Raw genomic sequence first — 15,722 nt, forward strand, 5'->3', positions numbered from 1 at the left:
CCTACTTGGCTAGGAAAAGTAAAGTTTTACAAAATACTGTAAGCATATATTTCTTGTACAAACGTGTAATATGTAGATGTCTAATCCAAGTACAGTAATTAAGGCAAGACTTTAGTCTTTATACAGAAAGTGACAATATCCACATTATAATATGGAACGCATGTATTAATTTTGAATTACAGGTATATTGTGTGAATTATAGATATTGATTTACTAAATAAATCTTTTTTAAAAAAGCAAAATCTATAAATAAAATAGTAAGTGCTTTCTTTAAGATATTCTTTGGCTGCTTTAGGTGCCTGTGAAGGGTTAATAACTAAAATGCGTAAGGTCCCACTATTATTGTTAATCTTAGCACTGAACTTGTACGATAGTTCAAACTGTTGACCGTCAGCATCTCCAGATCGACAATATGTTCTCTTGGTCCTGATAGTGATTTCACCAGTACAAGCATTGCACTTATTGCGCTTGTTTGCTGAAAAAAAAAATAGCAAAGATAAAACTGTTTCATTCAGGCAAATCTGAAATCATTCTTTAGTTACCTCCAGACACTGCTTTACTGTAAAATGGTTCATCTCTGACATCATCAGATGCATAACTTAAGCATTATTTTAACATTCTAAAATAACCATGACAATATTAAACTGGATTGTTTGATGATTGTACATAGCAGATGTAAGGCAATATGTGAGGCAAAAATTGGATCTCAGGAGCTTATAAATAATTTTCCAAAAGGAACCAAAGAAAGGTGAGATCTCTTTCAAACATTTATAAAAGTAGTTGTTTTTGACATCTTATTATTCTATTTGCATCAGCCCAGTCTACAGAGAACCATCACAAAATGGTCAAATGACAAGTGAATTCTAATTTCTGTGGTTTGTTTCCTGAAACTTTTATAATCCTCCTGAAAAATAAAGGTCTTCAAACCCCATCAAAATGAAACCTTTGCTGCAACCTTAGCTGCGGCGTTGCTACCACTCCATCATAATATGTTATGTATATTTTAATGAAAGCTGAGATTCTGATCTCATCATATGACTGAAGGAGCTGGGGCCATAGGCATGGATTTATAGTGCAAATGTCTTAATCCAGTTCTGGTCTGAGGTTAGAGCATTAGATCCCAGACTATGGCCATTTTTACTTTTTACAATAGAGAAAAGAAATGTCATACAAATAAAATATATTAAAAGCTAAGAGCCAATGGTGACCACTATAGTACAGATACACTGGAGAACAGAGTGAGGCATAAGGAATCCTTTCATAACTCTCCCCTCCAAATGCAGGACAGCCATAACCTGGGTGCTGACCTTGGGAATGCAAGATGTAGAGGGGTGCCATCTGGACCTCTGGCAGGGATAGCAACCCCTCTCTGCATGCTAGGATATCTATGGTGGGTATATTTAAGCAGCTGAAGCAAAAGGAGGAAGCCCTTCCCTCATTCCCCCTTTCAGGGACTTAATGCCTACAGACACCATGCTGTGCACAGAGCAGAACCTCCTCCTTGCCAATCTCAGCATGGCTCTGCCTTATAAGAGTCATAATTGAACATCAGCTTTGACCCGTTACACTGAGGGCATCTTTCAGCCCCAAGGATAGACTGTCACTAAATCACATCTCAGTTTCCCCAAACCAGCAGTCTAATAGTTCATTTTCTGGTACCAAAGAATTCTTCTCCTAGCCGTTTGGTTGTCATATGGTCATTTGGGCATCTACAGCTCAGAAGACCACAGCAGTCTTTATAGCTCTCCTTTTTCATCAAGGACTTGCCTCTGTATTTATTTTCCAGGTGATTATAGTGAATACTTCCTCTTATGAAAGGGAACATAATTTGAAGACAATGGGTTTACATGGGAATAACTGAGGTCTTAATCTATCTTGCTGAATCTTATTATCAGTGATGATGCACTGAATGAAAAGAACCCAACTTGATTCTCAGATCAGAGATTGAGTTTGCAGGGCTAATAGAAGAGAACATCTTTTTACTTGTAAAGTGAGCACATTTAATAGGGAAATTATAGAGAGACAATAAATATAGGATGCCAAAATACCATTTTTTACAGAGCAGAATTGTTTTTATGGCTATAAAAAACAGCCAAAGCACTGTAGCACTTGGCTGTACCAACACATCTCCCAATTCTCTTTGCACCCTTGCCCTGGTCTGCCTCCCTACAATACTTACTCGCAGGTAGAACTCTCCATTTTCATTTCCAGACTTAATCCGGAAAGTGTTTATAGTATTGGGATAAATAGTGGTTGCCTGAATTTGGAAGATATCAGAGGGCACAGTTCTGTCTGAACGGATGCTCATGTATTTGTACACAATAGAGTATGGCAGCTCTCGACAAATGGCATTGGAAACTGGGCAAACACAGCGACTGAAAAACAAACAAAAATGGATCAAACTTCAGTCATGTGCAAATTAGCAAGATACTCTTTCAGTTGTAATTAGCAATGCTGCCTATTAAGGATAATCCTACAAACTATGTGTGGTTTTTCTTACTTCTCAGATGTCAGGACATAAGGTTCTTGACAAGGATTTCTTGGGTAACAACGAAATCCACCATGATAATTCCAGCACATTTCATCCTCTCTGCATTCATTAGTAGTCTCACATTCATTTATATCTAGATAGGAAGGAAGGAACCATATCAATTTCCAGTCTAAGTAAATGTAGATGGAATGCAAAGTTGGTATGAAAAAACGTATAGGGAGTGTTTTAGTTTAAAAACAAACAAAATGCCTCCTGCTTCTGCACTGAGGACACCCAACACCTCTGCTCCCCACCTCTCTTCTAACGCCTTCTGAAGTAGGATTCTTCTATGCAGAAACTGAATGTATTTATTGAGTTGACTCTTGGTTTAAATTGACTGAACACATCCAGTAGACCAGAGGTTCTTAAACTGTGGTCTGTGGACCACCTGTGGTCCGCGGACCACCTGTGGTCCGCGAGCTCCATTCAGGTGGTCTGGGGATAGTTCCCTCTAAGGTGTGTGCCTGGGCAGCTGCACATGAGAGAATGAAGGGCCACCGACCTAGTTAGTGGAGACAAGCAGGTCTGGATCCACTAATTAGGTGCCTGGACCCTGGAGAAGATGCACTTGTAAGGTGAGATGGTGCGGGGGAGGGGAATAAGAGGTAGGTAGGAGAAGGCAGTGGGATGAGAGGAGGGACTGGGGTAATTTGGGATGTGTAGGGCTGTGGTGGCCAGAGAAAGTGATGACTTTCCCCTGCTCCAGGACTGAGGCTGCTGGGGAGAGAGGGCCCTCCTTCCCAGCCCCAGCTCAGGGGCTGCCACGGTGGGGTAGAGAGGGAGAGACCCCATTCCTTCCCAGCCCCAGCTTGGGGGCTGCCACAGCAGGGGAGAGAGGGCACATCCATTGCATTAGAAAGGTAAGACTACTGATATTAAAATATGAGTTGTGTGCTTTTATTTGTAGAACAAAAAAGTTAAGTTTTTTTTTATATAGTGTTTTTATCCAAAGCCCTTTACAATAGTTAGATAATAATACAAGCAACATTTGGAAAGATCATCAAGTGGTCCGTCGAGACCCTCAGCAATTTTCAAGTGGTCCGTGGAAAAAAAAGTTTGAGAATCACTGCAATAGACTAAAGAAATATATTAAATTATACTATATAGTACAAATGTACTGATGTATTAAGAGTTTGCTGAGATATTTGTTAGAAGATTTCTGGTGAACAGGTAAAGGGTGGGCATCAATAAAGGAAGAAGATCAGGCTTAGTTTGTGGGGCCTCATTTATGAATTGCCTGGCTTTCAAAGGCTTATTTTAATTTTTATATACATAGAACATTCTGTCAATTAGGTTTTATTTAACTGATATATGTTTCATCTTTAACTCTTAAAGTTTTTTGTCTGAGAATACCCTTTGTTTTTTTAGAAAGCGTTTAAAATACAGATGGGTGCAAATCTGACCCAGGGTTTCCCCCCTGCCACCTTCCTTTCATAGGTTTCTTGAACCTGAAGCTGGTAGAGCACTTACATTCTGTAGATTGACAGTAAGGAAGGTAGTAGATTGATTCTGGGGAAGAGATGGTTCCTGTGCTCCAGCACTGACAGGGTGACTTACAGGGGGTGAACTGGGGTTTTGACATTCCCTTTACCCATCCAGGGCCACAACTGGCTCAGTGAGCCTCACCTATCTTCTTGACTTTCTAGTCTCCTGCCCCTACCCATATGCCTTCTAGTGGTTCTGCCAGTTTGCTGTGCCTGCAATTTCTTCTCTCCCAGCCTTTCTGCCCCACTGTACCCATACCTACAAGCCGCGAGCTTATTCTCTAAATGTTGTTGGAGCCCAGCTGCCCTGTGCTGGGCTCCTGTGATGTTTTGCATTCAGTGTATGCCATGCCAACCCCATTTATCTGTAGATTGCAGCCTGTTCTAAACATCAAGTCATCTTTGTCTTGCATGACTGGTAGGGAAGTAAATATGCCACAAGGCTTCAAATAATCAGAGACAGGAATGGAGATTCTACCTTTCTGATGGGGTTGGGTGTGTCCACCTGCCTCTTATACTTTCACCTCTTGCAGAAGGTGAAGGTCCTGTCCCAGAAGGCAAAGCACAGCAGTACCTGCTCTATCTCACCAGAGAGGAGTTGGGAGAAGCAGGGAGAATCTTCTAAGAGTGGTGCTGAAGGAGCTGGTATGTCAAAGAGCAAGGATTTGAGGGGAGTGAGTGGGTTTGTGAAGATTTCACCACTCTCTGACCCTCCTGATTGGAGCTATGAGTGCCTGCAGTTAGGGGAGAACAGCTGTGAGTGGAGCTGAGAGTGTCTGGAGCAGAAAAAGTGCAGGTAAGGGGAACGCTGGGCTATGAGGAGGTGGAGATGTTAAGGAAATAATGACTAGTGCACTTTCTGCTCATGTAGTCAGTATTAATGTTCAAAACTTTTTTTAAAAAGTGGCAAAAATGAGATAACACAAGTCTGAAGGGTTAGCTGAATCTATAATTTCTGCCAAGACATACCAAAGTTTTCAAAACACCAAATAATAATAACAAATAACCCTCTAAAATTAATCACCAATCCATCCTCAAAATACTCAAAACCACTCATTATCCTTGAGAAGAACTGAATGAAATGTTTGAAGTTTCTAGACCAAATCTCTTAAAGGAGATGAGTTTCTAAAAAAACACCTACTCTTACAAAACTGAAAAGTTATTTTGTCAACTTAAGCTCTAGTTAAAAACAAACAAAACCAACTTAGTCTAAGAAGACAGTATGCATGAGAAATTTATGGTGGAGGGCAGCTTGTAGATAAGAATTGTCATATTCAGATTTAGAACAGAAGCTTAGTTACAACTTCAGTTATGGAGTTACTGCGGAACCTCCAAAATAGTGACCGAATCCATGTGTGTTATTTCCTTGTTCTTTATTGAGAATAATTTGCAAAATTATTAAATTCTAAAAATCAAGACTGCTTCAACAATTTTATGGCTTATATAAAGTACAGCTCTTGTAGTTAGTATACTGTGCTGTTTGTTTGATTTCACAATACAGACTACTTGCCGAGGTGAGAGCATTGTATTTGTATTTAACATAAGCCCCATCTGGCCTGTAGCAGAGGAAGGGAAAGAAAACTGATTTGAATGTTGATATGAGTACATTTGTTTTATAACTATACCGTACAGTCAATATGCTTTTGAAAAATTGTCACACCTTTTTTCTGTTATTGGAAAGAACAGTTGTCTTTCACTTGTGGTGTGATGAGACGTAGGAGTCTATGTAAAATGAAACAGTTGATGTAAATCCATATTTAGATACTGTGACAAAGCTGTCCTTGCCTCCGTGGGTCCCACGTTTCCTGGTGGATTTCGCTAGCCTCAGAGGCTCACTGTGACCCTGTACGTAACCCTTCTCTCTCTAGAGACAAGGGTCACAGTCTATTGAGCCATTTTCATCATAAGCCAGCGAGGGAGGTAAGGAGAAGCTATCCTTCCTTGCACAGTCTCTGTTGTCTCCCAGTCTCAGTGATTAATCGGCGGCAAAGCGGGGGGGAACCCGGGCCCACCCTCTACTCCGGGCTCCAGCCCAGGGACTCTAATAGTATCAGCTATGGTAGCTGACCTTTTAGAAACATGACATGTACAATTCCCTGGGCTACTTCCCCCACAGCAGCCCTCACTTCCTCAAGCTCCACTTCACCCTTAGCTCAGGGCCTCCTTCCTTTTGTCTGATATGGTGTGTAGTACTCAGCCTCTCCAACAGCACAACTTCCTTCCACACCTCATGACATCCACACCCCCTGGGCTATCTGGGCGGCTTTTAACTAGTTTCAGCCAGCCCCTGATTGGCTTCAGGTGTCCCAGTCAACCTAGCGTTCTCCCTGCCTTCTGGAAAGTTCTTAATTGGCCCCAGGTGTCTTGATTGACCTGGAGCAGCTGCCATTTCACTTATCCTGGTACCAGGGATTTGTTTAGCTGGGAGCTAATATATCTGTCTCCCACTACTTTTCTATAACCATCTGGCCTTGCCCCGTCACATATTGCCCCCCTCTGCTCAACACCATAGAGTTGGGCAACTTGGGATGCCAGGCAGTATGCTCGTGACAGACCATCAGCTTTGCCATGGTGGCATCCAGCCCTGTGCCGTATGCGGAACTGGAACAATTGGAGGGATAAGAACCACCTGGTGACCCTTGCATTCTTTTCCTTATTCCACTCCATCCACTGGAGGGGTGCATGGTCTGTCACAAGAGTAAATTGCCAGCCTAAGAGGTCATAACGCAGTGTCTCCATAGCCCATTTGACAGCAAGGCATTCTCTCTCGACTACTACATATTCCTGTTCTCTTGGGAGAAGCTTTCTGCTTAGGCAGAGGATCGGGTGTTACTCTTCTCCCACCATTTGTGACAGAACTTCCCCCAACCCCACCTTGGAAGCGTCTGTTTGTAAAATAAATTCCCTGTTAAAGTCCGGGGCTATTAGTACGGGGTCATTACAGAGGGCCATCCGAAGGTCTGTGAATGCCCCCTCTGCTGCGTCGGTCCACTTTACCATGGGCCTTCACCAGGTCCATTAGGGACTTGCCCGTGGCGAAGTGGGGAATAAAACATCGGTAGTAACCTACCACGCCTAGGAACGCACGGATCTGCTTCTTTCGGGTTGGCCGGGGCCAGTTTTGAATTGCCTCTAGCTTATTCGTTTGGCGCTTCACTATGCCCCTTCCCACAATATATCCCAGGTACCTAGCCTCTGCTAGCCCTATGGCGCATTTAGCAGGATTAGCAGTGAGGCCAGCCCACCTTAAGGTGCGCAGTACTGCCTCAACTTTCTCCAAGTGGGTTCCCCAGTCTGGCATCTGGATTATGACATCATCCAGGTATGCAGCTGCATAACTAGTATGGGGGCACAGCAGCTTATCCATGAGGTGCTGGAATGTGGCTGGGGCCCCATGTAGCCCAAAAGGGAGGATGGTGTACTGGAATAGCCCATCCAGGGTGGAGACTGCTGTCTTTTCTTTCACTTCTTTGGTCACAGGAGTCTGCCAGTACCCTTTTGTCAGATCCAGTGTAGTCAAGAATTGGGCACTACCCAGTCGGTCAACCAGTTCGTCGATGCGTGGTATGGGGTATGCATCAAACTGGGATATTTCATTCAGTTGGCGAAAGTCATTACAGAATCTCATGGCACCATCAGGTTTAAGCACTAGAACAATTGGACTGGACCACTGACTGTAAGATTCTTCAATAACCCCTAATTCTAACATTTTCTTTACTTCAGCCTTGATTTCTTCTCTTTTGGCTGCTGGGATTCGGTAGGGTCTCAATGTTACCTTGGCTCCAGGGATCGTGCGGATATGGTGATAGGTCTCAGTCGTCCGCCCTGGTTTTGTAGAGAACGCATCTCGGTTGCGATTAATCACGTCGGCTGCCTCAATCTTTTGGATCGGCGTCAAGTCGGATGATATCCTTACTTGCTCGTGTAAGTTATTCTCCTGGAGAAGGGTCTCCTGCATGACTAAGCATGCCTCTCAATTGTGCCAAGGTTTTAGAAGATTTATGTGGTAAATTTGCTCCGATTTCCGGCGGCCTGGCTGCCGCACCTTATAGTTCACCTCTCCCACGGCTTCAATTACTTCATAGGGTCCCTACCACTGGGCCAACAGTTTACTTTCTGCTGTGGGCACCAGTACCATCACCCGATCCCCTGGTTGGAACCGTCGAAGCTTCGCTTGGTGGTTATAATGGGTTTGTTGGGTCTCCTGTGCTCTCTCCAAGTGTTCCTGTACAACGGGCGTAACTCGGGCTTTCCGATCTCTCATCGGCAGTACATGCTCAACTATATTCCTTCCAGGATTTGGCTCCTCTTCCCAGGCCTCTCTGGCCATATCCAATATGCCCCAAGGGTAGCGCCCATATAGTAATTCGAATGGAGAGAAACCCGTGGAGGCTTGTGGAACCTCCCGGATGGCGAACATGAGGTAAGGCAATAGGGTATCCCAATCTTTCCCATCCCGGCTCGCCACTTTCCTGATCATGGCCTTGAGGGTCCTATTGAACCTTTCCACAAGGTATTGCGGGTGGTATACAGAGGTCCGTAGGGCTTGTACATGGAGCAATGAACAGAGATCTTTCATCAACTTGGACATGAAAGGCGTCCCTTGATCAGTCAATATCTCCTTGGGTAGCCCAACCTGGGCAAAGATCTGTACTAGCTCCTTAGCTATGGTCTTGGAAGCTGTGTTGCGTAGGGGAACAGCTTCCGGGTACTGGGTTGCATAGTCCAGTACAACAAGCACATGTTGTTGGCCCCGAGCTGTCTTCTCTAGGGGCCCTACCAGATCCACAGCTATCTGTTTGAAAGGAACCTCTATTATTGGAAGAGCTATCAAAGGAGCCCACAAGTGCGGGGGAGGGCTATGTAACTGACACTCCGGACAAGAGGTGCAGTATCGCCGGACATCTTCATGTACTCCTGGCCAGAAGAACCTCCGCAGGATCTGTGCCTGGGTTTTCTCTACCCCTAGGTGTCCTCCAAACAGGTGACTGTGGGCGAGACTCAATATGGCTTTTTGATGTTTTTGTGGCACCAGAAGTTGTTGTATCTCTTGCTCCTGCATTTGCACCACGTGATACAGGAGATCTTTCTTCGCTATAAAGTAAGGTCCGGGACCCTGGACCTTCCCATCCACGGGTATCCCATCGATCTCAGCCACCTCTTTCCTGGCGTTATCATATCTGGGGTCCTCCGCCTGGTCCCGTCCAAAAGTCTCTCTCCCGGGACTAACCTGCCCAAGCTCCCAGGGGCAGGCTTCTGCTTCTTCCAATGGCTTGCCGCCATCATGGCTGGGGGCAGCCTCTGGCTCACCTTCTGTGGTGGAAGGTGGCTCACCTTCTGTTGGCTGCTCGCGTCCATCTGCCTACTAGGGAGGTCTTCTGGCCCTGGGTCAGGATCCAGGTTCCCAAGGCCTTCACGGCCTTCCTCTCTTTATTTGTCTTCCGGGTCTTTCAGGGGGCTGAGAACAGATCCTGAGAAATCTCAGCGAACATCGGGGGCTGACATTCCCTCGGTGACAAGTCGCTGTCCTCAGGGTCCCCACCTCCCTCCAGCCTCTCCAGGGGCAGTAAATGATCAAACCCTGGATAGTTCCTCCCAATGACTACAGGATATGGGAGTTTAGGAACTATGCCCACGGTCACGTCAATGGGGTTTCCCTGAACCTCTATCTCCACTGGGATGGTGGGGTAATGGCTCATGACCCCATGCACACACATCACTGCTATGCGTTTGGCTTGTAGCAGCTGACTACTTTTTACCAGCTTACCTGATGTGAGGGTGATAGCACTCCCAGAGTCCACAAGCGCTGTAGTCTCTGCTCCATTTATCCTCATTGGCCTCGTGTAATTATGTGGGGCTAATGCGACCCCCCGCAAGGTGGATAAGGGAGCATGGGACCTCCCAATCCCCCAAGTTATACTGGATAGGCTCCTTGGTGCTGGGACACTGTGCTGCTATGTGTCCCCACTCCCCACATGCATAACATCTATAATTGCTTTTAATCACTCCCCTATCCCGGGGGTTCGGGTTTCCCCCGGCTCAGGCCAATCCCTTCCTTCTGGGGTCCTTGCTGGTTTTCGCCCCCCCCCCCTTCTTCCACCTAGGACTCCCTGGGGGTTTGGCTGCCCAACCTTCCAGGGTTGGGGTCGGGTGCTTGCTTCGAAAGGGGCCTTCCTTGGGTAGTCGGGTCAGTTCCTTGGCTGTCATCCGTCTTTCTACCAGTGTGATCATCTCGTAGTACGTGGACGGATTGTTCTGGCCTACCCATTTGCGGAGATCTGGCGGTAGTCCCCGCATGTAATGGTCGATGACCAGGGTCTCCAAAATCTCCTCCAGCCTGCACACCTTGGGCTGTAACCACTTCCGCGCGAGGTATATGAGGTCAAATAGCTGGGACCTCGGGGGTTTGTTCTCCTGGTATTTCCACTCATGGAACCTCTGGGCTCTTACCGCTGCTGTTACCCCTGATCGTGCTAGGATCTCTGCCTTCAGACGGGTATAGTCAGTGGCATCCGTGGCAGGCAAGTCAAAGTAGGCCTTCTGGGCCTCTCCACACAAAAAAGGGGTGAGAATGCTGGCCCACTGCTCCAGGGGCCACGCCTCATGCTGAGCAGTCCTTTCGAATGAGAGGAGATATGCCTCTACGTTATCTCCTGACATCGTCTTTGGCAGACAACCAGTGGCCCTCAGGGTTCGCGTCCCGTCAGATCCCCAGGCCTGGGTGGTGAGGAGCTTCAGCTAGTCCACCACCTCTCTCAAGACGGCATGATCTTGGATCACCTGGCTCATCAATAATTGATTGTTTCCTGCTGTAACCGCATAGACTCCTGTTGTGCCATTGCCTGAACCCGGGTGGCCTCCTGTTGGGCTGCCATGGCTTGTACCAGAGCTCTTACCACCTCCTCCACTGTGGTACAAAGCAAACAAACAAACCAAAACAAACAAACAATCCAAAACCCTAGTGCACTTTTTTTTTTTTTAAAAAAAACCTCTTTCTTCCACCACATTGTGAACGAAATCCCACTCCTGACACCAGTTGTGAAAAGCTCTGTCCTTGCCTCCGTGGGTCCCACATTTCCTGGCAGATTTCGCTAGCCTCAGAGGCTCTACGTAACCCTTCTCTCTGTAGAGACAAGGGTCACAGTCTATTGAGCCATTTTCATCGTAAGCCAGTGAGGGAGGTGAGGAGAAGCTATCCTTCCTTGCACAGTCTCTGTTGTCTCCCAGTCTCAGTGATTAATTGGGGGCAAAGCAGCGGGGAGCCCGGGCCCACCCTCTACTCCAAGCTCCAGCCCAGGGACCCTAATAGTATCAGCTATGGTAGCTGACCTTTTAGAAACATGACATGTACAATTCCCTGGGCTACTTCTCCCACAGCAGCCCTCACTTCCTCAAGCTCCACTTCACCCTTACCTCAGGGCCTTCTTCCTTGTGCCTGATATGGTGTATACTACTCAGCCTCTCCAATAGCACAATTTCCTTCCACAGCTCCTGACATGCACACCCACCTGACTGACTGGGAGGCTTTTAACTAGTTTCAGCCAGCCCCTGATTGGCTTCAGGTGTCCCAGTCAACCTAGCATTCTCCCTGCCTTCTGGAAAGTTCTTAATTGGCCCCAGGTGTCTTAATTGACCTGGAGCAGCTGCCATTTCACTTATCCTGGTACCAGGGATTTGTTTAGCCGGGAGCTAATATATCTATCTCCCACTACTTTTCTATAGCCATCTGGCCTTGCCCCGTCACAATACCTGAACAACTGGCTTGATTTGCAGAGGTACTCATCTCTCTCTGTATCAGGCTGCTTGTTTAAGTGCCTAACTATGGATGTAGGCGTCTAAATTTACTACACACCCATGTTTGAAAATTTTGTTCTGAAATCATAAAAATTCCAAGAGAGATCAGAATTTTTTAAAAAATGTAACTCATGTAAGTTATGTGGCAATTGTCAAGCAATGTTGTACCCTTTCTTACTCTAGTATATGGGTAATCCCTGTTACAAAAGATACACACATACACTATTGCAGTACTTTAAAATGTTAAAATCAGTTCACTTACCTTGACATGTTCTAGCTCCTACCACCTGGTACCCCTCAGGGCAGATGCATGAAAATTTCCCAGGCTCATTGACACACTGATACTGGCATATGTAACTTGAAGTTCTGCATTCATCAATATCTGGAGAACAGCAAAATAGCTTGAACTTATTGTCTTAAAAACCTGTCTTATCACAGAAAGTATTAATATATTAATTTACTATTACTACACATTAGCTTTAACAGAAGTAAAATATATCCAGTCTGAAAGAAGGAAGTTCTCCATAATCTGAAATGAATGCGCTACGTTTAAGCAACTTAAAGTTGCCACCAAAAAAGCTAATTCTACTGGGTATATGTAACTTTCTCTAAAGATCAGATGTTTAAGAAATATACTCTAGGAAACAGAGATTAAATGACAAAGTGTTCAGAACAGGTTTGGGAAAATAATTTTAGAAAGTCATTTTTTAGTGTTCCAAAATGTGGGTGGTTCCCCCTCCCCCCAACCCTTGATCAAAGCATTGACCACTTTGGTTATTAGTTCAGGGAAAATATTTTGCCCTGACGTATGTATGCAACTCCCAGTGTAATCAATGTGAACTGCTCTTGAGAAGAGGATAAGGATCATTTTCTCCCTTCAAATAGTATTGGCTGCATCCTATTCTCTTTTGACTTCCGTAGCTTTCCCTAACTGATTAGCTGTCAGTAAAAGCAATTTAGGATGGAATTTAATTTTATTTAACAACTTATGTGATATTTCTGAAAAAATAGATGAATCAATAGAATTAGAGGGTGTCTTGACATTAGCATAATGTGTTTTATCATATTGGAGACCTGAGCTCAGACTTTTACTCTTGGACTGGGAGCTCTTTGGAGACATCATGTCTAAGGCTTGCTCCTGCTCCCTATGATCCAGTGGGGCTCGGACAGAGAAAATTAAGTGCTGATTGTATAATTGTCAGGAGATGCTGTTTGGACATCCACTTGCATAAAAGCAACTCAAAGGCACAACTGTCTCTTCTTTAGAATGACAAATGTAAGAGGATTTGTTTAGAGCAATTTTACACCACACAAAGTTATCCTTGTTTAGGTTTGCCTCCATTTCTAGTTTGTCATGATAATCTGTATTAGATCAAACACCATTCAAGTTAGTTTCAGGAGTAAGTTTTCAGAAGTGTGTCCCCCAACCCAGGTGTTGCCTGAAAAATGGGTGTATGCAATTTTGTGTTTGCAACTGAATTGTCAGTACATATCTGAGTAGCAGCATCTCTACCTACCTGAATATAGGTACAACTACTCACACTTGTGCCTGCAATTCATTCTGGCAGGTGCAAAAATATGTCAAATTTTATGGCTGCAAATTTTATGGCCACCAATAGGGATGCCAGACCTCAGTCTGACTAGAACCACCCCATACCTCTTAATTCACAGAATAACTTCTCAGAAAAAATGCAGAATCAGAAAAATGGCAGTTATCATGTACTATCATCTTTCTATTATGACATTATGTATAAAACAGTATGCATCCGATGAAGTGAGCTGTAGCTCACGAAAGCTTATGCTCAAATAAATTGGTTAGTCTCTAAGGTGCCACAAGTACTCCTTTTCTTTTTGCGAATACAGACTAACACAGCTGTTACTCTAAAACGTATAAAGCGTAGTTTACCTTCACAGTTGATTCTATCACTGCTTAACTCAAATCCTGGATTACACTGACAGATAAAAGAACCGAGTATATTGTAGCATTGTTGTGCACATGGGTTGTTGGCATCACATTCGTTTATATCTGAAAGGAAAGGTTACATATCTTCATGCACATCTTGTTCTTTGTATCTGATAATTAAGATGATCAAATTATTAGCCCTTAGATTGGGTCCACCACTTTGCAAAAGTTAGAAGAATATATCAATAAAGATTTTGCAGTTGCTGGAACAGTGTCAGATCTGTGCTCTTCATTCCTTGTAGAAAAACTGGAATATTTTTCCAGGAATGAGAGTTATTCTGACATGTAATGAACTCTTCCAAAAATGTTTAGTACAGCTATTAAACTCCACATTCCAGCATCTTTTTTTCCATGAAATGCCAAGTCAAGGTATGAAATGCCAAGTCTGTGAATAATTGATATAAGGAACACATACTGATAAGACTCTCAGCATGCAGTGGTTAAGATTTTATCTGAGATATTTATTACTCTTAAAATCTGTTCTTTTAAATTCCATTACAATTATAACATGAGCCGTTTAGACCAGTAGAGAGTTTTGCAGAGCTCTAAGGCATAGACCATATTGGGGAAGGCATTTTTTTGATGCTAGATTCTTTCCATGATGTGCCCATCTTAAGAACATGTGTGAGGATACTGCAATCTGAAAAAGGGGGCATTTTCAATGGAAAGTTATGTACAGGAACCTGCAATACCCCTCTCTGGAGTCTTTAACACTTATTTTCCATACACTGTTGACTAATTTATTTATGTGTACCAACTTGAATATAGATTTTTAGTGTACACAGAAGAGGAATACAAGAGAAAATACTTTTCATTCACATCCTAATGTGTTTTGTCAGATACAACCATTATTGAACTTTTACAGTTTTAATATATAAACAATGTCAGAAATATTCATGTGCAGATATAACTAATACAACTGACAAAATTCACTTCTCTATCAAAATGTCTATTAAAATCAACCATTCATCAAAAATTCAACTGGGGAGTAAAACATTTAGCCCATATATGTTTAAAAAGTGGATAGGGAGGAATGTCTGTGAAGCATTTTTTCTGTTAAATAGTTTTTGATAAAAGTGCAGTGACATTTGTGAGAACAATGTTATCAGAAACACTAAACAAAAAGACAGAAAAAACAAATTTATGTATATGCTTCTCTAAAGTTTATCCACTCTCAAGAGGTACAAAAGTTGTTACACGAATGTATCTACCGTGGATTTCTGAGGTGTCATACAAATATTACAGTTAACAGAGATACTCATTGCAAACAACAGTTCGCCACATAATGTAGCAAAAATTGCAATCAGCCATTTGTAAAGTTTCCTTTTGAGATGAGACATGTTGAGCTTTGAGGCTGGTAACAGGAGAAGGATGTGCTGTAAAGGATCTTTCACATTTCTTGGTGCTATAGTAACACAAATACCTGAAGAAATATTCCTTGTAAGCTATGGGCTCCCCTCTGCTCACACAGCTTGGAGAGAATTGAATGGTTCAGTACCTGTGAAGGGATCTGGGGATGGTGCTAATACTACAGTGCTAATAAACAATGGTCACATAAACACCACCCTATACCGGAAACCTACTGACCGCTATTCCTACCTGCATGCCTCCAGCTTTCACCCTGACCACACCACACGATCCATCGTCTACAGCCAAGCTCTGCGATACAACCGCATTTGCTCCAACCCCTCAGACAGAGACAAACACCTACAAGATCTCTGTCAAGCTTTCTTACAACTACAATACCCACCTGCGGAAGTAAAGAAACAGATTGATAGAGCCAGAAGAGTTCCCAGAAGTTACCTACTACAGGACAGGCCTAACAAAGAAAATAACAGAACGCCACTAGCCGTCACCTTCAGCCCCCAACTAAAACCCCTCCAACGCATTATTAAGGATCTACAACCTATCCTAAAGGATGACCCAACACTCTCACAAATCTTGGGAGACA

At 43.9% G+C, this 15,722-nt stretch overlaps 1 protein-coding gene across 1 annotated transcript in view; it reads right to left on the reverse strand.

Annotated features, from left to right (window-relative positions):
- Nucleotides 1-316: 316 nt before the first annotated feature.
- The window catches only part of EFEMP1 (EGF-like fibulin extracellular matrix protein 1), a 90,680-nt gene continuing 75,274 nt past the window's right edge, over nucleotides 317-15,722 (reverse strand). Inside the window, exons 7-11 of the mRNA XM_077812020.1 lie at nucleotides 13,715-13,834; nucleotides 12,071-12,190; nucleotides 2,501-2,624; nucleotides 2,180-2,375; nucleotides 317-475 (exon numbers count right to left, since the gene is read on the reverse strand). Coding sequence (XP_077668146.1) covers nucleotides 317-475; nucleotides 2,180-2,375; nucleotides 2,501-2,624; nucleotides 12,071-12,190; nucleotides 13,715-13,834 — 719 coding nt within the window. The remainder of the gene's footprint in view (nucleotides 476-2,179; nucleotides 2,376-2,500; nucleotides 2,625-12,070; nucleotides 12,191-13,714; nucleotides 13,835-15,722) is intronic.

Source organism: Eretmochelys imbricata, chromosome 3 (genome assembly GCF_965152235.1).
Source record: "Eretmochelys imbricata isolate rEreImb1 chromosome 3, rEreImb1.hap1, whole genome shotgun sequence".
NCBI lineage: Eukaryota > Metazoa > Chordata > Testudines > Cheloniidae > Eretmochelys > Eretmochelys imbricata.